A 25,641-nucleotide genomic window follows, 5' to 3' on the forward strand; every position below is an offset into this window, starting at 1 on the left:
ATAACATCTCTTTCCAGGGGCTTGTTTTTCTGTCTTGGCTTTTTGTGTAGTCTAAACAGAGCCACCCATGATTACTGTACTGTAAGAAAAGCTCAATATACTGCAGGATCTTTACTTAGTTTGACTTTTTATGTTAGCATATGAAAACAGAAGTTGAACAAGACCAACCCAATCCAACAGATGGTTTGTGCATTCTGCTACAAGCAGATGATAAATTCTCTCTCTAGTGTATGCATTGTCTGCTGAAAGTTTTTAAGAAGGTATGATTATGGCCTAAATTGCTCAGAAAAATGTCAATGTCTTTTTTGTAATTTATGTTAAATGGTGAGGAGTCTGCATATTTCAACATATGTACAGTTGTATGCTTCTGTGATATACAAAATATAGACATTTGATATCTAGATATAGTAAGACAAACCAGAAAAATGCTAATTTCTGAAAATATTGCTGCGTCACTTTGCAAATGTCATGTTTTGCCTATCTGTTGCAAACTTTGCTGTCAGGGCCACAACACTGTAACAAAACTTTTCTCACTGTATGTTTGAGCACATTGAAATAACAATTAGATGGGTCTCACTTTCCTCACTGATTTGTATTGGTTTTTTAATATGTATTTTTCATTATTTAGTCCGACATTTCCTGGAGAATATGCAGATAGTAATATTGGCTTTTTATCTTTTGAGACAAAACCCACTGCATTGGAGGAGAGTGTGATGGAACACAGAAAAACACAATTCCCTTTAGTGTGCAGGTGAAATTTTATTTATCTAAAATTCCTTACCATTACTATAAAAGGCAATCTTTCTGTTAGAAAACAAAATCTAGTGTCATATCAGAGTAAGCAGCAGTTGTAATTACTCTCTTTCCACTTTTGTAAAGTTTTTTCTCTTCAGGAACAGAGCTTTGTCTAAAAATGTCTAAAAATACACCAAACACAAACTTTATGTCATGTAAAGTAGACAATTTTAAGACTATCAAAATTCTGATATCAAAAAGCTGATGTAATTTAAAGATTAATTATCTATCAAAACCAGATATTGTTTATATATATGACTATTCATGTAAATATGTTACATGCCTTGTCTTTGCTGTGTGATATTTCAGAAAATCTTGTAAGTTTATGTGTATTTTTGCCATAACCTTTGTCTTCCAATCCCTGATTTCCTTTATTTCATGCTAATTCATATAAGAATGTCTGATGATACCACATAGCAAATGATTACACTAAATTGGTCCATGTAGCAAATTTATTTAGGCTTGTTTGAAAATTAATGGAAACCAAAATGTGTTGAAAGTTTGAAAAAATAATCCTTGTGTGTACAATTTGATCATTCTGTTCTAATTTAATTCACTGTGAATTGAAGCGTTAGTCGGAAAAGATCTGATGCCTCTATTCTGTACACAAAGCAGGGATTAACATGAATTTTCTATGAAAATATTTTTTTCATAAAATACTGTTTTATAAAAAATAGTGGGAAGGTATTCCACTGCTACCATTTATTGATTAAAGTTAATAATTAAGATTTTCAGAATTACTGAAACTTCCTGTATAGCATATGAAAAGTCTCATTAAAAAAAAAAAAGTTTTTTCACAGATCATAATTAGATAGTTAAAAAGCCTATAGAGTATAATAGGAACTGGTACTAAATTATTCAAATTACATATTTGATTGAGATGATGAGGACGTTTTATTCTGTAATTTTTTGCATTCTGGTTCATGAAAACATCAAGGTTCTGATTGCATTGTTAGAATTATGGAAAATTATTTATCTCAAAATCTCATCAAATTGTTCAAGAGATGATTTCAAATTTCATAGAAGAAGAAGGAAAATATATTTTATTATTTATTCTCAGATCACAGACCATAGTTTTGGGAGTTTTGGCACCACATGAATGGTTTTAAATTGCATACTTTTTCTGAGCACATAAGTTCTTCCCTGTGAACAGTTCTCTGGCTTAAGTAATCTTCTGGGTTTTAGACTCTCGTATGTTTTTGTAGACTTGCTAAATTATTGAGAATAGATAAAGATTTCAATAACAGTAATAAGTTTTAGATGGATGAACTTCACAGTATTCCATGCCTTTTGAAGAAAATATGCTAAATAGTCTAATATGCTAAATTAGTCTTATATTAAAGTTTATAATTTACTCTCAGCATAATATTTCAGTCTGATTTTCCATTACTGCTGATAGCTACTCAGTAAGATGTAGTGTCAAAAGGAAATGAGCCATAGCGATTTTATAGATAGGAAATAATATATTTGGTAAAAGCATAATAGGGGCAAAAAAAAGTAGTATTATTCTTCTGCTAAACCTTTTGTCACATGCTATGTATTGTCCCTGCTTTGTGACCTTTTCAAATGGCATTTCATTTTAAGTCTCCACATTGTATTAGAAACTAATTTCTGAGATGAAAGCAACATCACTTAAGTTTTATAATTAGAAAATTTAGGACAAATGGCACACAAACCAAAGGAACTAGATTTTTAGTAAACCTCCTCTGACTTCCATAACTTTTCTTACTATTACTATTGTGTATTGGATTACTAGATCAAAAAGAATTTAACAACTTTTCCGAATTCTCTTTGCTAAAACTGCAGGCAGTAAGCTTTGGTAAACCACTTTCATCCTTGTTTTTCAGGTGATACATTAGTTTCTTCGATTTAATTTTACTCATCTAACAGAAAGACACCTAGTTCCATAATCATCTAGTCAATATAATGTACTTGGTATTTGAATATAGCTTGTTTTCAAAAAGAAGATGTGCATATACTGCACGTGATGAGTCCTCTGTGTGATGAGAGGGAGGCAGGATCACAGCTCTTGAGTGAGATCATTGTTGAGGTAGAGCATTTCAATGCATTTTAGCTATTTATATTTAGATTACACATTTTGGTGTATCTGTCTATGTTCTATGGTAAGTGGAGAAAAAATACATACTTTAAGCCATGGTTCTGCTGACATACATCAGATGTCTACAGTAGTATGGATTGGATTGTTGCTTAAAAGTGCTTAGATTTCTATACTACCTATTCTAAGTTTCCAAAAAGATTGTCCATGAATAGAATAATGAAGTATAAACTGGGGCAAGGCAGAATCTGAATTTTACTATTGCATTGAGCTTAAATTTCTGGGAAGGCAGCCCAAGCCTGATCATCTTAACCTAAAATGATAAAAAGAATGAATTAAAAGAGAATAAATACTCGTTTAAAGGTAGAAATTAAGAATAATTTTTAGCTGCTCTCTTTCATATATAGATGGAATTACTTCAAATTACATCTAATACTCTATAAAAGAAGACATTAGGATCAAATAGTAGTAACTTAGTAACTCAGAAGGTTCTAAAAGAGATGCAAAAGAAAAATTGCACAGTGCTGCTAAAGAAAATTATATAAACTACTTTATAATGAAAATTTTGCAAATTAGAAAAACAAATGCAAAATAAACATTTCAGAAGTTAAGTTACTTTTGGAATTGAAAGTGTTGATTTCTGTCCAAGGCACATATTTTTAACATTACTGAACCACCCGCTGAAGGATCTATTTGAATTATTTTCACATTTGCTTAAGAGCTGCATATAAGAATTTCATACAGAGATACTGTTGAGAGATACTGGATGAACATTTCTGAATTCAAGCAGAATTGATTCAGATTGAGGCTCAACTTTACTGAGCCTCTTAGCTATTGACAGAGCTACTGGCATTGGCTAAAATATTTTTGGTGTCTGGTAACTAGTAGTTCCTGATCAAATTTTGAGATTAGCCAAGACAAACTCATTGAAAGTTTTGAAAGAAAGTTTCTAACAATTTCATTTTATTGGATCTCAATGATTATTTTCCTTTTTCTTTTTTTCTCTTAGGAATTGACCAAAAATAAATACCCCATGACAAAGGAGTATCAGAAAAGCATATCCATAAAGCAGCAATGCGATAAAATCTGTATTTTTTTACTTTCTGGTAGATACTTTTGCTGTCTTTTAAATAGAAATTGTCACAAGCTCAACTCTTGTCTTAATATTTCATAACCTTAAGCCTTATAAAACTTTAACTCTGATATAAAATTTTAATAGCTAGCAGAAGATGCTGAATAAGAATGTTTTGAAAGGCGTTCTTTAGCACAAAGATAAAAGCACTGAAGTAATTGTGAACATTTCATGTTTTAAGAACTAGCATCAATGTCAACCTTCATTTTTTTGAGAAAACAATTCCACCAAAAGGTTAGTTATAACCTTTGGAAAAGGTTACTTTAGTCATACCAAGCAGGGAAGCATATGAAATGTTTGCAAGTCTTTGTGTTTTTTATGTGATTGTTTCTGATGTCAATTAAAAATATCATCACTTAGGCAATAGTGCACTTTGAAATAAACATTGGCAAAAGATTTAACCTTCAGAAAGTATATTAAAGGAAAACAAATACGGGGGAAATGATTCACATGTATTTCAGATTGATGTCTGCGACCCCCATTTTATTGTGGGAGTTAGATAGTAACATTTGAATTTTCACTTCTGACTGACTATATCATTTTGCTGGGCTTCATTGGTTCCTCTAAAATTAGAAACAGAAGTAATGAATGACAACAACAGAATTGAAGGAAGTCCACCTAAAAAATCATGCCTGAGATCAAGAGTATTTGATCACAGCTGGATGGGGTAGTCCATTTATGCCAAGTTCTTTCAGCCACAAGTAGGTTGCTTAAAGCTATATGTGGTGGCACTATATTAATAAATTATTGGCTAACTAATATGATTGATGGGTATCCAATGTTTTTGTGTTTCCTATCTTCAACTCAGAAATAGCTTCAAGGACTGAAATGAGGGACATTTTGTTTTGAGCTGTCATTTCTTTGCTTCCTTTCCATGCCCCGGTTGCTCTGTAGTTTACAGCACTGTCAAATATAGGTCACCTTATCACTGACTATACAAGTTGTGACAAGCATTAATGTGAAGGAGAGTTTTATTCAGAATAAAGGAAACAGCTTCTCAAATTATGTTTTCTTCCTCTTTTCTCTCACCCTTTTTTCTCTTGTTTTTTCTTCTCATTCCTCAGCATTGAGCTGTATTGCTGTCATAGCCCTGTGAAAATACTACTTTGTAAACTGCAAACATAATAAAATTGCTGGTCATGACAAATGACTCAAGTCAGTCTTTCCTATTAAGTCCATGTAATGGCTGCAGTATGTACTGTGCTGTACTGAGGAATTGGAGTATAGCCTCTGCGGGAACTAACCTACCAATTTTTAACCAGAAGTAAATCAGACAACAATGAATTGTCTTCTTCTTCAAGAGTATTCATAAAGTCTCTACTGTGCATTTTCTGTGGAGGCAAAAGTTTCCCAGATTTGTGGAACTTTGTGCAGCTTCTGTGTATTAGTTTTTCGTTTATCAGGTTTTGTTTCTAACTTCATTGTATGCAAATTTCCATGGGGACTTTGAGAAGGTTTGGTTCAATAAAATTATATAAAATTGACCCTTCATTTTATGTCTGGAAAGTGTGGACTTTAGAGACATTACCAATAACTCACAAGTATAAGGTGCTGACCAAGGTGCCTGTGCCCTATCATCTTAAACGTCTGGTATCTGATTCAAGTCGTGGTTATAAGAAATATTTCTTTTAAATAATATGACTGTGGTGGTACATTATGCATTCTAGATTACATATAGACACATAGACAAATAGAAGAATTTTCCATTCCCACAGAATAAAGATAGTGAAAATCTCTCAAAATGAAACTGTGCCTGTATTTTAAAGTATTAAGAAAAGAATGGTCTTTATTATGAGAATGCTAAAAGAGGATTAAAATTAAATTACTGTCATATTACCTTTTTGAGAAGTTAAAGACAAAAACTCACTGCCAGATCAAAGATTCCAACATCTGACTTATTAAGTGGCTGATAAGCATATATTAACATAAGGAAAGAGGATCAAATGGTATTCTATATTTATTAAGAAAATAAAATTATCGACAATGAATCCAGAGTTATTGTCGAAGTGGTAATAGCCATTTTTTAGCCAATTTAGACCTCTTGTTTCCGATATGTGGTGATTGTTCCCCAGTCTCCTTGATTCTGCAGTTATCAACCCTGAATTTAGTCTACTTTTGTTGTTGTTCAAATGTATTGCTCAGTCATTTAGAAGCATGAGATCTTTCTTCTGCCATAAGATCAGGTTAGATGTGATTATCTTTCATAATTTAAATAAAATATTTGGTATCCTCATTTTTCCTGGGTAAATAATTAACAACAAACTCAGCACACAGATTGTTCAGGGATATTTCTGTGGACATCTCTTCAGTATAAAAAATTACTCTTCATTTAAATTCTTCTCAATGCCAATCTTTTAGCTGATAATTAATTCATTAAAGTTCTTCTTCTTCCTTTAAAACAGGATAGGTTCTTTCAAAGGTGCTGAGGGGAGGACCTAACCAAATTTTTGTTGAAAAAAAAGAATATGTTGTTCATATCATATTCATAGAATTGCTGATCCTTTTACATGCTAAAACTTGTAAGCTCAGGGTTTCTTCCTTGTAACCCAGTTTGAAACTGTAACTTAGGTATTCATGTGCATATGAATCATGATTCTTATTTTATTTTTATACTAATTTCTTTGTAATAGAGCTAAGACAATGACTAGATGTTTTCTTACAGTTGATGTCACACTAATAGGTTCTGCCCATTATTCTGATACCAAAGATGGTTTAAGAAATGGCTTAAACCACATCAGATTGCTGTGCATTTCACAGAAAATTTGTGGATAAATAGCGAATTATACACACAATTTATTAATTTCTATTTCAAAAATCCTTTTATTTAGCAGTTTCTTTTTGGGACTGCTTGTCAAATTTTTTTCCAGTAAAAAGAAGACATCTGGTCAGAGAACCTACATGTGTCCCTCTGTGACTGAACTCTATTGTAAATAGAAGATTAGAAAAGATACATGTAAAAACCAAAACAAAACTGAATGAAGCATAGGGCTTTTCATATTTTTAAAACCTTGAAAATTGCATATTTTTATGTGGCTTCCTTGCAGGTATGACTCATTCTTCCATTGTGTGATACTGCAATATTTCTGCTATCCATTTCTTCTTCTTTGCTAGAACTATCATCTTCATTTCAAGGGAGTCTCAAAAACAACAAAAAAAAAGCAACAGGCATTTAAGAATATGAAACTAAAAGATGGTTCGATTTTAGAGCTGTCATTCTGTCAAGCTTTTTGAAAAATGCATCAAAAATATGAGTTCATTATAACAGAAAAATAGAATGGGATGGAATAATTTATTTCCTCTTTTTTTTCTATCATTTTCTATCATTTTTCAATATACAAGGCAAAGTTAGACATATGATAAAGACTTAATTTTTAGTAATAGTTTATCCAAAGATTAATTTTTGTAGAAATGCATTATTATGAAATTAATTATATTTAATTTATGTTATCAGATGTTTAGTAATAACTGTTTAAAACTCAGCAAAGAGCCTTCTGGCTTTGTTAGTATAAGGAGATAATGTGACATCTCAGACATAGATCATTTGATGCTCAGTGAAGCTCATTTGAGCTACTTAAGTTTCACCATTTATTTGGGAAAAGGATTAGCTTCCTCATTACATTATATATTATCTCATTATATATGAGATATATAACAAAGCATCTTTGGGAAGGAAGAGCAGAAGGAAGAAACACAGGAGTCATTTAAATGCTTTTTAAATGTCCTTAGCATTTGGTTACTCTCCGCATGAAAGGTCTACTGAAGTATACTATTGCTTAAGACAAAGGTCAAAGTTCAGGAGACAGTCTAAGCCCAGGACATACATCAGAACATCAGCATGCCTCTTCCTGACTATGTTGGATGTCTAAACTCTCTGGATTCTGGGACTTTTGGTTGGTTATTTTTTATTTATTTAACTTCTAGTTACTCAGCATAAATTAATCTGCTTTAATGGTGGAATTCTGATAAATACTACTGTACGACTATATTACCTCTTGAGTATTCTGGAAGCTTCTGATAATACAGAAAAATAGTATGAGAAAGACTTTCTCCATTTTGAAGAAATCAGTTCAAGTAGTTTGATTATTAAAGTTTCCATGTTTATGTTTGTACAGTGCTGTAACTGATAAATAAAATGGCAGAATACAAGAACTTGAAATATGATGGTGAATTATGCTGCTACTGAATTCTGTGCCCAAAATTTTCCTGTGAAAATTTTAGGCAAATAGAAGTCAAAAATAATTCTTCAATAAAATACAGTCACCTACATTGTAATTTTATTTCCTTTTTAAGGAAAGTTTGAGCATATCTCTGAATCATTTGTGAAAGATTGTCTTTGTTCTTTAAAGGGTTTTTAAAAAATTATTTTTGCTGACTAGAGGATTATGAAGGTCTTCATAAACTTAGTAGGCTAGATTAAAAGCATAATTAGGGAATTATGTAATCACACTTCACTTCCTGCTCACTTTTAAATGCACCTACTAAAAAAATTCAAAGTTACAGCAGACTGCTAACAGGAAGCACAGGCAAAATATTATTTTGGGTTAGTTATATACTGATATGTGTACATATATATACACACATACATATGTGTCTATATGATCAAAATATACCTTTTTGTTTAGTGGCAACTCTGTATGGGAAATAGGCTTGGATGTTGTTACAGTAACCATTCACTTCTGCACACTAATGATCATTCCTCCCCCACCACAGAGGGCTGAAAGACTGGAGGAGGTTCAATAACCCCATCCTGCCCTGTAGAGAATACCAGAAAGTTCCATCATATCCCATGATACATTACCAGAAGAAAATGAATCAGTTTTGGTAAAAAAAATATTTTCTAATAATTTACAGTACTATTGTACTATGAGTACAATAGTTCTGTAAATTATTTCTATAATTGATAAAAAGCCTATGACATTCAATGCAAAAAATTCCCATAAGCCTCATAGAGTTTTGAATGAAGAACTCATCTCTAGAAAGCATTACTTACTTCAAAGTAAAGCATGTGTTTTTATTTAAAAATAAACTCAATGTATTAAAATTTTATTTTAAGAATAAGAAATATATATATAAAATATTAGAAAATATAGGGTTATTTGTTGTTATGCAGTACTTGATATCAATATGTTTTACTGAATATATTAAAATCCTTTAAAATATTTATATCATTATGACCTTTTTAATAATTGTGATTTAATTTAAATAATAAATCAAAATATTTGGGAATAACAATGCCAATTGTTTAGACTCCCAGAAAGATACTATTTTATTAATTTATGCCAGTCCTGCAATGCTATTGAAAGTACCATCTTGACTTCAATCTAAGAAACATTATGTTACCTCTATGATAGTGTAAGATTTAAAATTTTTCTTAATTATATTATTGATTCTGTATTAACTGGAGAAATTTCAATAAGAATGTATTTTCTTTACTTAATAAGATCTTTCATGAACAGTATCTTCATTACACTTGCTCTTCCATACATAGGAAAAAACTAACACTGAAGAATCTATGATACCTTCTAAGTAAGATTCTTACAAAACAGAGATAGTGTTTTCATTCTCGAAAATTTTTTTTTTCAACTTTTGACTACTGAACCAAACAGAATTGAAAAAGCCAGTCTTCTTCCTTCATAGAAGCTTTACACGACAGTAGAGTTAAAAAAGGGAACAAATAATTAAGAGTTTAACTTTTTAAATAGCTACTAATGTTCAGAATGCTGTGTAAACAGAAGTGGAATAAAGAGTCACCAGAAAGGTCTAATAAAAATACAAGTTGGAGTCCTTATTCTATGAAGTAGGTACAGCTGTTTAAAGTTATCAGTATTGTCAATAAGTAAGGTAAAATGTGTGTGTGTTCAAGGACCAAAAGCATTGTCGATTTTCTTTATACTGCTAAATAGGGAAGTGAGAGCAAAAGGTGTTTCCCTCCTATGTATCTCCCCACTAAATTCACAAAAGAGCACATAATGTCCCTTAGCCTTGCCTAAGCCTGGCTTTAGGCATCTAGTTGAGGAGTAAAAGTGAGGAATACAAGAACTTGCCATAATGGGAGTAGAAAAAAGAGAAGTATTTCCAGGTAATCTAGTACATTTTAGGTCCATTACAGCAGCTAACTCAGTGTCATAAGTGGAGCCTCTCCTCATTTTCACCTTCAGCTTTGTGACTCCTACAAAGGGAGGCAAGAGGAAAATAAGGGAACATATGGTAGTGCTGTAAAAGGTATGCAATCTGTCTCTGTGGAGGTCAGGGGAGACTGAGAAGGTGCTCCTAGCGGACACTTCCTAGTCTATCCACTCTAAGTAATTGCTCTCAGGTCAGTATTAGGCCATGAAATGTGGTATCCTGCTTGAAGGAAACATAGTTGCATACTTCCGTTGAGTCCAGTATTATTCCAGAAAATTAGATTTGCTGTGGTATTAAATTTGTTGTTTTCTTGTCTTGCCATCTTTCCTATGTTCTACCTTTACATGAGCCTATGACATGAACATTAAAGGAAGATGCAAGTAGAATTCAATATCAGGCTGATGAAGTGACATTTAGAAACAGCTTTGTATTTATTACAGACAAAAAAAGCCAAATAGGTATAGATTTTTACATTCTAATTTAGGACTGTAAATCTCCTGCCCTTTAATGAGACTGTTACTGTCACTGATTGTTGCAATTTCAAATACCATTTTGAAAAATGTTTTTAGAAACTCAGAAACAATCATGTATTTTTCTACTAATTAAACTGAACAAATTTGGTGTGTCAGCCACATTTAATTGAGAGTGTTCTGCATGCGTATGGATTCAATACTGCAAAGCTGTCATCCATTAAGATGCTTTTTCTTAGCAGGATAAACTGAGTCAGTGTGCCTAACAGAAACAGGAATATAAATATAAAAGCAAATTGATGTCCTCATGCACGAGCATAAGTAAAGCATTCCAAGGAACAACACTCTAAAACGGCACTCTTTGGAGATGTACTGAAATGTTGCAATGGTTATTTCTTGTTTAATAATGGACTGGCAAAAGAAAATATTTCTAAACTGAACAGCAGGCTTACAAACACTTAAATGTTACCGAGTTAATAAATCTAAAGTAAATCTAAACTGCCATATATTGGAAATCCTTGAATTAGGGCTGTCCATTAATGTTGTAAAATTTTCTATGCATAGATTGAAGTGAATGAACTCTCCCTTCCCTTTTACTGTTTTGTTTGCCTTAAGGATTGTTGATCAATCTATCAATCAACGAGTACTGCAGATACCCCCTCAGAATAAAATTTGTAGCTACGCTTGTTATCCTTAAGCATTAAGCTAGAATTGCACACAGTTGTACTCCGGCAGCTAAATGTCAACATGTCAGTCAGACATTGATCCGTCTAAGTCTCTTCAAACATCTCTACTAAGACACTTCTGAAATAGCATTGCTAAGATTTCATTGAAGAGAATAAAACACTTGAATTTTTATCATTATTCTTTTATTTCATGTGGGTTTTTTAGAGCAAGAGAGTGTACTTTGCTATTCTGATACAGAAAATATACTTTAGAAATACTCATTTGTTTGTCATTCCCACAAAGTTATGCATGGGAAATCATAATATTGTCATGTGCTTGTTATACGAGACAGCTGATGGTTTGTGTGCCACCGTCTACCAGCTATATACAAATAACTGCTGAGGATGACAGTTGTGGTACTCCCACTTAGCAGCTTTGGTGGGACCCTCTCAGCTTCAACAGAATGTCTTAAAGAACATTCATGACATGTGAGCAGTTAGGAGAATATTTGTCCTTTGGCTACCCTGTCTGGCTTTTTGAGCCCTAAGCAGTGTCTGTGCTTAATAAAATCAGGAATTCCTTTCTGCAGGCTTTACACAAATCCAAAGCTCAGAGGTTATATTTCATTATTTATAATTCTTGTTGCATAGCTGGATGCAGGTACTTATCCACAGAAATGCTGCTGGATTTTTCTAATTTTACTAAATCTATCACTACGACTGAGCAGTAGCAATGTAACTATTATACTCAAGAAATATTAAAAAAAAAAGTTTTGGTTTGCATTTAATGGTCAGAACAATGCCTGCTCCAGTTCCTTCTTTATGCAAATTTAAATCTTTTTACTGTCTTTTCAGGAACAGTAAAATTTTACTTGCAACTTCTGACCACTGAACCACATAGAATTGGAAAAGCCAGTCATTTTACTTTACTTAGTTGCTGTGATGCAGACATTTGAATGTGGTCGAGCAATTAAGCACACATTGTTAAAAGAAAAGCCAAATAATGCATTCAGAGACCTCATAATATCCTTGCTGAAGGAAATGTCAGTAAGTGTCTAGATGAACACTGCTCTAAGCTCCACTAACAGCGAAGTTCAGTTTCCCCTGTGCAGATATCTAGTGCCATTTACATGCCTTGAGATATCTAAGATATGTTCCACAGGCTTGACAGGTACTACACTGGATCTAGAGGAGACCATTCTTTATGTGATGCCATCTGAAGCCCAGACAAGACATGTGAGAGCATCTTAGATTACTTCAAGATGCTGGAATGTGGGCAGCTGTACTGATGTAGCATAAAGAGTGCCACAGTGACACCTCTATGTTCAAGGCATAAAGACTTTTTTCAGTAACAAATAATAATTTTAAATATGCAGATTTATCTTGTGTTTACTTGGTGAACAAATGTACTGCAGGAAAGATAGTTTCATAATTCCACATGTAACATTATACATTTTTACTAATTTCTCCACTTTAAAACAGCATAACAGGCTGATAATTAATATGATACAAAATACTCATTTCTTACTTAATATACACATACAGCAGCCTTTGTTTCTAATATTAAAAAAAAACAAACAAAAGACCCCCAACATATCAAAGAGGAAATAGACTGTACTGTAATTTGGTTTTGACTATTGTAATTTCTTTTCTGGAAAAAAATCCCCACAGTATGAGCCATATTATATTGTGCTTTATGATGGCATAGCTGAACTATAGTATTGAAAAATGAATGTTCTGATAGAGGAATAAAAGTTGTCAATTGTGATCATGAAAAAAAAAAAAAAAAACTTCCTGAAAATATTTAAGATTCATATAGCACATTTGTTTCCATTTATTTTTTTCTCACCTATATTCTAAAATAGAGAGCAGACACATTATATATTTATATATACTGTGTTTCTTTACATGTTATAAGTTCTTCACTTAAATTGGTCCCTCCATCCTGAAGTTATTCATGCTATATATTCACTTCAGATACCTTGAAATTTCAAATCTAGGGAATAATTTTTGTAGATTATTTCACTTTCAAGAAGCACTCTACTACAAAGATTTATTTAATGATATAATCATTGACTATGTTGCTTGAAAGAAATACTATCTCTTACTTCAGGAGTTTGGAAGCAGCAAAAAAAGTGATGGATTTGTAACAAATCAAGAAGGGTTCATTGCATAGGCTTAAGACAGGTGGAGCACATACACAGAATTTCACTGAGGTACCTTTATTCTCAATAAATAAATACTGATCTTATAAGATTGTGATCAAGAGATAAAACCTATCCTCCTATCACCGGTATTTGAGTAAATCATGTCTAACCAATCTCTTTGTTAGATTGACTTTCTCAATTAATTAAAACCCAGGAAAGATTTTGGCACTTAAGCTAACTGATAAATGAACTATTGATATATGATGTAGGTGTAATCTGCCTCTGGTAAGTGTTCAGCTGCTTAAAAATCAATCACAGGATAGTTATTAAAGACTTCTTGTTATGTAAAAGGACATTTATTACATTTATGTTCGGAATCTAGTTTCATCCATTATTCTAATAGCTTGAATAATAAAATAAAAATTAATACAATCTGGAGGTGAAAGACAAAAGAGATTAAAAAATATTTCAAATATAAAAGTCTGATCTCCCATTGATTTTAAACCATTTGGAAGGAAAAGGAAAAAAAAAGGAGAAATCTAGATTTTGAAACACAAGTCTCACACACACAAGCAAATTACCCATGGGTACTGTTTTACTAATCACAGATGTGTACATCCCACAACAAATGCAAGGCAATTTGTATTAATATATTTCTCTTGCAACAGTGATAAGCTATTCCACGTTTCCAGTGTCTGTGGCTAAGAGTTGAAATTTTGGTCAGCTGATATGTACTGTCTTTTGGTAACATGTTTGGCCTGAGATATAAACACTGAAAACAATTACTAAAGACATCTCTAAATCTCATTCACTAAGCAGTTTTGAGAATTGCACAGATATCTTTTAGCAATTTTCAAGGTTTGCATAATTAGTACTATGCAGATAATTTTTTTAATTTTTCATTTTAACATTTAAATCACTTTTATTTTAGCTTTTTGTCCACTATATCAGAATCATTGTCCACTATCTCAGAATCATATCTTCCCAGTACAGTTTATATAATGAGCATTTCTCGTGTCTCTTGCTTGGCCAAATGATGAGCACTTGTACTGTTCAGCAGAACCCCTCTGACTCACCCTGAGGAGTGCACTCTCATATAATTTACAGAGTGCACCAGAAAGACCAGGAACAAGAGTGTCACCTCTGCCACCCATGTTCTGAACTTATCGGGCTGTTTACTGTGCAGTTGAACTAATCTGCCTTGTGTTCCTAAGTGACATGTGTGCACAAATACTGTCTGGATACCAGTGCTATCTGAGAGACACAAAGTCCTCAGCCTTCCCCAGCAAGCTGATGCCAGGTCTCCTAAGCAACCTGCTATGACTTGTTTACTCTTCCTGTGCCTCCCATTAGCCTTGATGACCTGCTGTCCAAGGACACTGTGAGTGGTGTACCTCTGAAGTGGCACCTCCTGGTGCACAAATAATGTGCATGTGCATCTCCTGAGTAATCTCAGGTCAATTTAGAATTGTTCTGCTTGCTGACAGTATCATTGTACAAAGAAATGCATTGCAGCAGTGAGAAAATAAGGAAACAAGATTGGCAAAACAAATTAGTATCTTACTGTGGCTTCTTTTGAGACCACGATAGCAGTCTCCCTCTGGTGTGTTTCTTTTCTCATCTCTATATCCCAAGTCACACAACATGCTAGTTCAGTAATTTGGTGCTGTGAACATTTCACAAGAGCTTCTCCATAGGTGTCAAACTCACAGCTGTCATAATTTTTATGAACCATTGTCCCTTCTGGTAAGTCAGCATCTGTCCTGCAGACTCAACTTTCTGCCTGACTGTCTGCTTCTAAGGATTGCAAGTAGCCACTCTGTTGTCTTCTTCAGTAACTCTAGGTTTCTACTTGCACTTGCCATTAACTGCAGGAAAAGAAGCAATAGCTCACCTTACTGAGCAGGAAAGTTTCAGCTGGAAAGGAAGGAAGCGGTAGAAAAATATGTGGTATTGTTATTGTCAAGCTAAGATACTTCCACACTGAAGCTCAAGAAAAAAAAAAATTAATTCTCTCTCAGAACTTGTGCAGTTGTAAGACTATCCTCTCTTCCAATTCAGGGTGTGGTTTTGCACATATGCATGTGTGTATATGTACATGCAAGGGACATTTGTGCAATGCAACTGCAGTGCAGACCATCTTGGCAAAAGTTGCTGTCTACATCTGGATGAGGTCTGCACTGTTATGAATTTTTTATAAAGAAGGAAAAAGGAAACCTGGAATTAGATGTGTTTGGTTTTTTTCTTTAGGAGTTCAGAGCACTCTGACAAAGCTATTTACCACACAGTGAAAAACTTCTGCTGCAATTGTGACAGTAAATAAATTCCTCTGCTCGTCTGCTCTCATTCTATACAGACAGTGATGATAGGACTTATTTTTCAAGAGTAAACAGTTTTTGTAGTTACCTTTTCTTATTTATTTTTATTTTTCAGCTTTATTAGAGTGTTCTTACTTGTGTTGGTTTTTTTTTTATGCAGATTTCTGAAATCTTTGCAATAAGCAATCCTTTAATGAGCGTATAGGTTTCTACTTTTTAAGATACAGCTAGATAGCAAAGTAAACAATCAATCTGCGGATCATCTGTTTTCTCAGTTCAGCATATTTTTCCAGGAATCAGCATGATTCCTGCCATAACAGTACTTGATGAACCACTACTTCAAAGCCCTTCTATTTGTTGTTATTTTGGCCACTGGTAAGTAGGCTATTGCAGCTAATGCTTAACTGTGGCCAAATCTATCAGAAGGAAATGACAGTCCATATAGTTTTATGTAGTCAGCAATGAATTTCACAGAAGTTTAAAGCTTTGTTTTTTTTCTGCAAAAAATCAATTGCAGCTAAGCAATCCTGTATTTTTGCTGTTGCTGTTGTTACATCTATGCTGAAAGATTGCCACAAGTTAAGAATGCACATGCTAACCAGGAACTGTTTCATGTAACATAAATGCAGTTTTGTTTTAAAAGAGATGATAATTTTATAGCTAGCTCATATTAACAAATGTAGATAGTAATAAGTAATTTATGTTACTGCTTGTCCTCATCAAACTCATTACTGCAGAGTCTTTCATCCCTCTCCCTAATCAGAAATACGAAAAATTCTCCCAAAAGGCCATCTTCATATCTCTTCCCTTTCCAACCCCCACAACTGAAATTTTCATATAGAAAAGTAATGAGAACAAGCTTACAGGACATGAAGTAAACAAGCTCTGGAAAACAATCTCCAGCTTTCAGTTGCCATTCTATTAAAAGTAGTCATTTCTCATGGTCAGAGCATAATTTAAGTGCATGGAGTTCCCTGTGAAAAAGCAGGGGGGAGTAGAATGGGAAGGAAAAACTTTACAGAATATTTTTGTAGAACTTCCTTTTAATTCAAACAGAAAATCAATAGGTTGCCTTAAAATTTTCACCTTCCTTAACTTCAAGACTGGGTCTTCACAAATGGTTTTGCTACAAAAGTGTAGCTCATTTTTTAGGGAGAAGGGAGATCAGGGACTGATGCGTGGGGAAGGGGAGCAGTGAGCAGAGGGTGATCACTACATGGATGCTGATGGGGTACAGCTCCAAGGCATCTGAACACAACAGACAGAGGCCAGGGCTTGTCACTGGGTCTGTTGCTAACCCCAGCACAGTAAACAAGGAATCACAGCCATGGTGCTTCAGAGGGATCAAACTATAAGAAGACAAGGCCAGAGAAAGACCTGGAGACAAAGCTACAGTGTAGACAGCAGTAGAGTTTTACTTTTAAAATTACTCTATTTTCTCTTTCATTATTTTAAATATGAACTATATTCCTGCATGCCTACAAAAACAGCAATAACTCAGAAAACTTGAATCAAGCCTCTATGACCACCAGTCTCTGTAGACATTAGAAGGAAGAGTGCTGCCTTCCAGTTTTTATTTCCCCATGGAAACACTCTTAAGGTGCTTGTGGGTCCTTCAATTTAGATCTAGTTTGAGACCTTAGAAATATGCAGTCAAGATTACAGGCGTATAAAGGAGGTTAAATATATCCATGAAAAATTCTGAGCAAGACTAAGAAACAAACAAAACAATATTTTAAATATTAGGAAGAAATGTACTTTGCTTACATCAAAACCTGGTAGGCAGGGCATACTGAAAATACAGCAATCATATGCCTGATATGGTGCATTTGTAAGATTTCTTTCATTGAAATGCTATATGATCTGGTTTTAATTTGTGAGATGTTAATATTGAACTATTAAGAGTATATAACTGATAGCAGACATAGTAACAATATGTTTATGAAAAGTGAAATTCTTGATCAAATCCTTGAATTAATGTTTGTTAAAAAAACCAAACAGAATGTTGGATCATATGTCAATGTCTAAGGAAACGTTTGTTTCTTCTAGGAATTCAAAAGGGCAGCTTCATGTTACAGACAAACTAGTCCCATTTTAATCCTCAGAAAATATTAGAGACGTTGATATTGTATGCACTATGAATTAAGTAGTTCAAAACAAAAGAGCTTCATGAAAGATAAGTTTTACCAACTCAATTAATTATCTTTCTTCAAAAGAAGAAATGGATACAGTTTTGTAACACACTAATAATACATTTTGACACTTGTAAGGTTTGATGTTAGTCTTTCATAAGATTCTAATTTAAAAGAAAATAGTTGGGTATGGGAGTTTTTTTACCAGATAAATGAGGTGTGACTTGCAATGAGTTCATTAATTTTCTCTGCTCTAGACTTTATGCTGTCAACATGCATAAATATATAATTATTTTAAAGATAATATATAAATTTATTGATGAAATCTGCAGATGATTCTGAAATTATAGAATCTTACATAATAATTACTAAATAGTGTGGTCAGCATCCATGCTAGTAATGGAATAATGCAAGGAGAATCTTTTGAATACAAGCTATTTCAAGGTACCGATGTATATCTACTAGGAATATGAATATTTCTATGATAGGAAATAGCATGAAGGATGATAAAAATAATGTAAAGCGAGGATCAACAAAGTTTGAATGCACAAATAAGAAGAGATTAAGACAATTTATGGCAACGATAATGGCATCACAAGAGCTACACATGCTATGATGGTATGCGTTTTGAGGAGAGCATGGGTCCAAAAACCAAACAAAACAAAGTAAAAACTTTAGACAAAAAAGGAAGAATGATCTGATAATTATGCATTAGAGAAAATTAATAAGCAGGGTAATATTTTCTTGACTGAAAGACAGGATTTACAAAGAATTTCATCATGACAAGTATTTGTACACAGGAAAGCATTTCTTGTGTACCCTAGTCTTCGTAAAGCAAAAGCATTGCCATGTCATTTCTGACTTTCTGGATTTCAGAACTGGTATTTGAGTTGTCTTGTAAATCCTGAATCCTTTCTGAGCAAGCAAAATAAGTAGGACTATTACTCACTTGATCCATGTGTGTATTTCTAGCGAACTCAATTGAGTTCTCGTGTGTTTTTCTAGACAGCTGTGGGGAATTCAGTACTAAGCACCATTCCTTTCTGCATCATGTTGCATGTGTATGGCTGCATTCATCTTCATGTATGCTGGGGCTCTTGCTGTCTGTTGCTCTCAGGTATGTTGGTAAATATGCATTTAATGACAGTTTACTGTACCTCTGACTTAGTAAAAGGTTTCTTGCAGGGATATTAGTAACAGTTTGGACTCTAGAAAACATTCAAGGAGACATAATCATGGAGGCTGGTCTGAATCATCTTGGAAGCCCCTGAAAAATGTGCACAATAAATAAAGAAGCTGTGGATTAATAGATATTTTGAGATAATAGTATTTTTTCCATTTATTCTTTTCTTTGAATATTGTGGCAACAATTCAGTTGTTTTGGATTTGTGTTTCTAATGTCAACAAATTCCATGTATATTGAAAGGAAATAGTATCTCTAATCTAATAAAATTTATTAAGTGTGAAAAGAGCACCTGCTTCTTTTTTCCCCCCTCCAACTCCCCCTGCCTTGTATTTGCCCTGTCACTGTTGAGCTATGGTCTTTTTTAGATGAAACCAGGAATTTCTTATGTAGAATCCCTTAAATAACATAATTACACTGACTGGTAGAAGTATGAGCTCTGAGGTTTATTAATATAATCCAGTTCTACTTTGTCTCCAGAGAAACAATGGAATGTGGAAAGGGACAGAAGAAAAAATAGAGTACAATTTATACTTATCTCTGATTCTCATTACACCCTAACCAAGAGACCATTTTTCTAATGAAAAGCATGTGTGTGAAGCCACTGTAAAGAGTTTTACTTCAGTGATTCTAGAAAAATATTTAGCTAGGCTTTTTTGCTCTTACTTGGTTGTCATTAACTTAGTGAAATACAAGATTTAAATGAAAAGAAAGGATAGTTCTGTTGTTGAAACATTGTATTAATGTACAGGAGATTTAAGTTTAGGTTTAGGCTTTACTTCAAGCCTTCTATGTAATTTTGTGGACAAGTCACTTAATCTCAAAGCTTCCACATGAAGATATGATATAAAGATATATATATATATATATATATATATAAAATTATATAAAAGATAGTATATAAAGATATGATATATACAATATATGATATAAAGGTATAATGAGATATAAAGATATAATATAAAGATATACTCATTTTTCTTTTTATTAGGCTTGAAGTGTAGTATTATTCTAATAACATGTGATATTAAGCTCCATGAAAATAGGAGTTTTTTTGCCAAATGTTGCAAAAGATATAATTCTACAACATTGTAAACTCTTTATGTTTTGCTAAGCTGCCTGATAACTTAAAAAAAAAGAGAGGCAAAAAAGATTACTGTAAAAGGATAGTTGTTAAAGAATTAGAAGAAATCTGATAGATTGCTCTTTTCATATCAGAGGATTTTCTTAGGATACAGCTATGAATGCTGATGTGTAGACACATTTAGGCATTCTTGTTTCTTCTACAACTGATCTGTTAAAGGTTGTTTTAAACACAGGGAGAACCTGAATCTATAGGATCATGGGATCATAGAATTGTGGAATGGTTTGGGACGGAAGGGACCTTTAAGATCCTTTAGTTCCAACCCCCCTGCCATAAGCAGGAGCACTTTCCACCTTCTGGGTTCCTCAGAGACACATTCAACCTGGCCATTGAACATTTCTAGGGGTGAATGGAAATGGTAGCATTGTGATTTGTATGCACAACCAGTGAAAATAAAAGACTTAACACTGATAAAAGACTTAACACTGAGGATATTAAGTAATTGTGCAGCCAAAGGCATCTTCTCACCATAAAGTTATGTTTAAATTACAATTGATAATATTTTAAATATTTTTTATTATTCTTTTCAACATATATTCTTTTCATAATTCTTTCAAACATATAAACAAATCAGCAAACTGAAATCTTCAAATATGACAGAATAAAAGTGGTAGAAGTGAAAATGAAGTCTGTTGTTAAATATAACTGAAGGATATATTGTCATAATTTTTAACTGTTGCACATTGAACTGCTTTTTGGCTGTGTATTACATGCATTTGTCTAATTAATGTTTGCCCTAAACAAAAGAAAGGAAGAAAAGAAAAAAAATTATGACACATAAACTGCCTCTTTACTCATACTGGAGAAACAAGAGAGAGCACTAAGAGATGCACCAAAAGATACTGGAAGGATATTGGCAGTGGGGCAGATTCTTGAGGAATGATGTACTTGGATTAAGATCAGTGCTTGCAGCTGTAGACTGTTTATAACTCCTGCTCATCATCTAAATTTTTATTTATTTTGTTGAAGGATTGTCTTTAAAAAAAAGGGTATTTTTGGTTTATGGTTTTGGTTTACAAAACTGATTTTTAATCTAAGAAGATGCATTTCAGTCAATGGGGAACACTACTCAAACCTCACTTTCTCCAAAGAACAGTGTTTCTTGATCTGAATAAGAGTGCTTTGTAAAGGCATAAAATCATACATGCATAAAGATCATGAAGAGAGGAGATACAGTTATTTTAAGCCATGTCATTCAATTTTTATGCCAAAGAATAATTGTCTATTTAGGTATCCACTTATGTATTAAAACAGAACTTTCAATTAGTTGCATTCTGTCAAGAAATCTTAATGTTTTGAAATGGTTAATTCTAAGCAGGTAATGTGAACTTGTTTTAAAGAAAGGGAAAAACAGTGAGGTGATTCAGTTGAGCTGAAAAGTGAATACTAAAGACATATCTTTGGAAGGGCAGATAGCTTTGAAGAAAAATAATTGGAAAAAAGTGATTATGATTAGAAGGATTAAAGTATATTTAAATGTGTGCAGTATATTAAATAATAATTGTGTCTTTCCAACATTTGTAAAAGGAGTCGGATTAATTGTTTCTGTCAAAGATGTGTTTGCTATTGACAAGATGGTACAGAACAGCTTAAATAGCTTTCAGAGATTAATTATGAATGCCAGTTTGAATCCTTTACAATATATATCTTATGAATAAATATAAAATGCATGTGCTAAGGAAAAATCTTTTAAAAACCTATTAAAAGCTTGGGGGGAATAACTCAGTCAATTGATGGCTAAGTCATTTCTACAAAGCTTAAAAGTATTGTGGGGAGGCTGGGGAAAGCACACTGTTTCTGGTCCTTGTTCTTGAAATTAAGTATCCCAAAATGACATGTTATTGTAATTAGGTTTTTTTCCCTCAGCCAACGTTTAACTTGGCATATCCTAAATGAAATTCCTTCTACATGATCTTCTCTAGAGCCATAAATAACGTTTCAGTTACATAACCAATGTTAGTGGTCTGTGTTGTCTAGAGAGGGCTTCCAGTACAGAATAGTGTCTGATCACATGAGCAAGAAGCTTTCCTGGGCTGGCAGCCACAGAACCCAGAGTTCTGGGTTTAAGACCCATGTCTCCCACTGCCTGAGGAGATTCCTCTTAACCTGAGCCATTACAAACTGTTACTCTTAACAGGTGGAGTGAATGATGTTAAAGGTCTTTTCCAACATAAATGATTTTATGATTAGTAAGTCCAGTATGTGTCTCTTCATCTCTTTTTTATATTTATGCTAGTCTGGATTCGTGAGGGAGTCTCTCTTAGGCTCTGTGTCTGTCTTTTCCCATCCTACAGCATAAATTCAATCTTGTTTCTCTTGCTGGTATTCCATGCTGGCTCAGTTAGGTGCTCCAACCTCTAGTTATCTTAACTGTTATGAAACAAACAAGTTTTTCTGTCTTCTATAACTCTACCTGTAATTAGTTATTAGTTTAATTTCTGGAAGTAATAGGCATACTGTTAGGCATCTCATTATATCTATGAGTGCAATGAACTATAATTTAGGCTTAAATCCTTTGGATTTTGTTCACCCTGCATCAGATTTTACCTGGCATTATTTTGTTATGAGCTTAGGCCTGTTTGGTCAATCAAGGATGAGCTGATGCAAGGTTACAGTATCTGCTATCTTGGTTCTTAAAATCTGCTAGATCTCTGGTTTTACAGGTCAATCAGCCAGCCTTTCAGTTGCACACATTTGCAAAATTTATATAAGAGGCAGGTCACTGCTGAGACGGTATTTCCAGAAGCAAAGAGAAAGGGTAAATTTGTGTTTGTTTCAGCCATTGACAGGGCATGGCAACAAAGAGCTGTTAAGTTCACTAGGGGTCATTTCATATAACATGTTTCATCTGTGAATTAGTATCCTTTTAGGCAGCCTAATAGAGCTTGATGGGAAGGCTATATTGGCTCTGTTTTTGTGTCTCTTAGGTTTAAAGGGTTTCAAACTCTAGAGTATAATAATTTGAAGTTAGTAATTTATCAGTGAGAGCTGGAATTGAATTAAGGTGCAAAGGTTATTTTAAAACATAATATAAATTTGCTCTTCTGTTTCATTTGGTTCCAAGAGTAGAATAGTTGATGGTTAGGTATGTAAGGATGAGTACTATACCATGATTAATGTGTATGTTATCAAAACATTGTTAGGACAATAAGAACCTTTTAATGATAGACAGGTTTGGGTTTTATTTTTCATTGGGAAGGATGAGGATGAAATTTCACTTGAGTTATTTTTAATTGCCTTTTTTTTTTCTTTTAACAACAGTAGCTTGTATTTCCAATTAACTTTTTATTATAAGAGCTGCCCACATTTAAATGCATATCCATTTCATCTGACAGTAGAAATGTTTGGTGTATAATTGTTTTTTCATGCCAAAACCTTTAAATATATTAATTAACTCTATCATCCTTTTAAAATCAAGTAAAATCTTTTTCCAATGATATAAAGTAAATTCATTTTAAAAGTAAAATTTACTTCATAATAGTATAAAACTTTATGTATCCTCGAAGTTGTCCTACTGGATTTGCAGCTCTGACACAGCAATTTTTCCTGTGTGTTGATACTATAGTTATGCAAAAATCTATTATCATTCTACCCATTTAAAATTATTTCACAAATCTGAATGTAAAGTACACATGTGCTATTGAGTAAGCACTGGCAGTGAAAAGTGCATATTGGACTGTAAAGGAAAACCTTGCTAGGTGGATTAATGTTACAAGCTCTGAGAAGTTAGGAGTCCTTCCTTTCTCTTTGCTAATAACTAGCATTCTCTTTTCCCCTTTCCTTCTTGGAGTGGCTCTCTGGGTGAGGAATGCCAGTGTGCTTGTAAAGATGTGTAAACATTCAAGTCTACGGCTATTTTTACCTAAATGCATTAAGTTTTTTAATATTATTTAAATATTTAGATTTTTGAATGTTATTTTACATACATTATTTATATTATTGTTCTTTAAATTGGCTCCTTGGTTTAATGTACTTAAGCTAGTTGCTCGTGGGCTTTGAAGCTAGTTTGTCTGTAGCCCAGAGTAATCTGCTGGTATGTTTGAACACATAGGCTTTTAAGAATACACAACATGATAATTGAGACAAATCCTTTTTCTTTCTGTAGAAAATCTTCCAAGAACATTCAAAATATAATCCATCCCACAGTCAAAATACTAAACCCTGTTGCTTCTCACCTCAAGCAGTGATGGAACATAGAGAAATCTACTCAATGATCCTAAGTGTCTTTTCCAACCTAATTAATTTTGTGACTCTATGTTTTAACTATTGCAAGGCACAGTTTCTGATATGTTTTGTTCTCTGATATTTGTGCAGCTATTGAAATTTATTACATTTGGTTACCTACATTACATTATTTACAGAAAATACAGCATTTTGCTAAGCTACAAACATGATTAATTCTGGCATTTATTGCTTCATTCATTGCTTCATTTTTACTGGCCAGGAGTTTTTCAAATACCACTTCATGTGTTGATGACATAGTTTCTCCAATACTAAAATGCAGTTAATAATGATGGCATTTTTTAAAGAACAATGATGTTGAATGTGCAGACTTTGTCTAGATAATATTTGAGTTTAATAGAAATATTAGATTGGTAAGAGTAAATTAGTATGAAGGGTCATATAAAGTCATAATGTGCTACATTACTGTTAATCTTTTAATCTATTTTCATTTTGAATGTAAAAACATTAAAGCAGTCAGTTGCTTCATATTTGTGCCCTTTCCTAAATGTCTCACATATGAAAAGGCATTGTAAGAAATTGATCTTTTTCATTTTTCAAAATTAGGTGAGCAAAAATCTCTGGTTGAGAATAGTTTGACATAAAATCCAGTTGAGATAATGGAGCCATGAGTTCAGTAACTGAACTTGGCTGAACTGATGTACAGTGCATCGCTGGTATCTTCTGAGAACTAATGTCTTAACCATACAATCCTTGAGACCCATAATACCATCTTGGACTGTACCTGGAATTTAATAGACAGATGATGCAGCTTACAATGCAGTCAGGTCACAATGCATCCTTGGAAGTATGGGTTTTTTTTCCCTTTCAAAACATTGTTAAGAATAACTAATTACAGCTAGCCAAGCTAGAGGAGGTCAAAAAGCCATACTCTGATCTGATAGCTAGGGTCGTAATTATTGTGCAAAATGCATGTGAAATAGATGAACTTCACAGTGAACCACTTGAAACTTCACAGATGATCACTGACCTTATTGAATTCCTCCTACACGTGTAGCTCACTAATACTGCTAACAGTGCTTGATACAATTGTGCTTTCACTCCTTTTGAATTGCACTGATTATTTTATTTTAGTTTTGTTAAACTAAAAGCTAAATGTGATATGACAAAACTCTTCGTGAGTGAATGTGTCTGTGTGTATGTATGTTTGTTCATATACACATGCATGCACATACGTATATATAAATATGAAAACTCACACATACCAAATGTATTATGTACAAAAATATAT

At 33.2% G+C, this 25,641-nt stretch overlaps 1 protein-coding gene across 2 annotated transcripts in view; it reads left to right on the plus strand.

Annotated features, from left to right (window-relative positions):
• Window positions 1-25,641, plus strand: part of KLHL1 (kelch like family member 1) — a 190,475-nt gene that overhangs the window by 13,174 nt on the left and 151,660 nt on the right. The window contains exon 2 of one of the 2 annotated variants that reach the window (XM_064408609.1): window positions 18,847-18,958. The exons of the other annotated variant lie outside the window; for it this stretch is intronic. Coding sequence (XP_064264679.1) covers window positions 18,847-18,958 — 112 coding nt within the window. The remainder of the gene's footprint in view (window positions 1-18,846; window positions 18,959-25,641) is intronic. 2 annotated transcript variants of the gene reach the window in all.

This window comes from Passer domesticus, chromosome 2 (assembly GCF_036417665.1).
Source record: "Passer domesticus isolate bPasDom1 chromosome 2, bPasDom1.hap1, whole genome shotgun sequence".
Lineage (NCBI taxonomy): Eukaryota > Metazoa > Chordata > Aves > Passeriformes > Passeridae > Passer > Passer domesticus.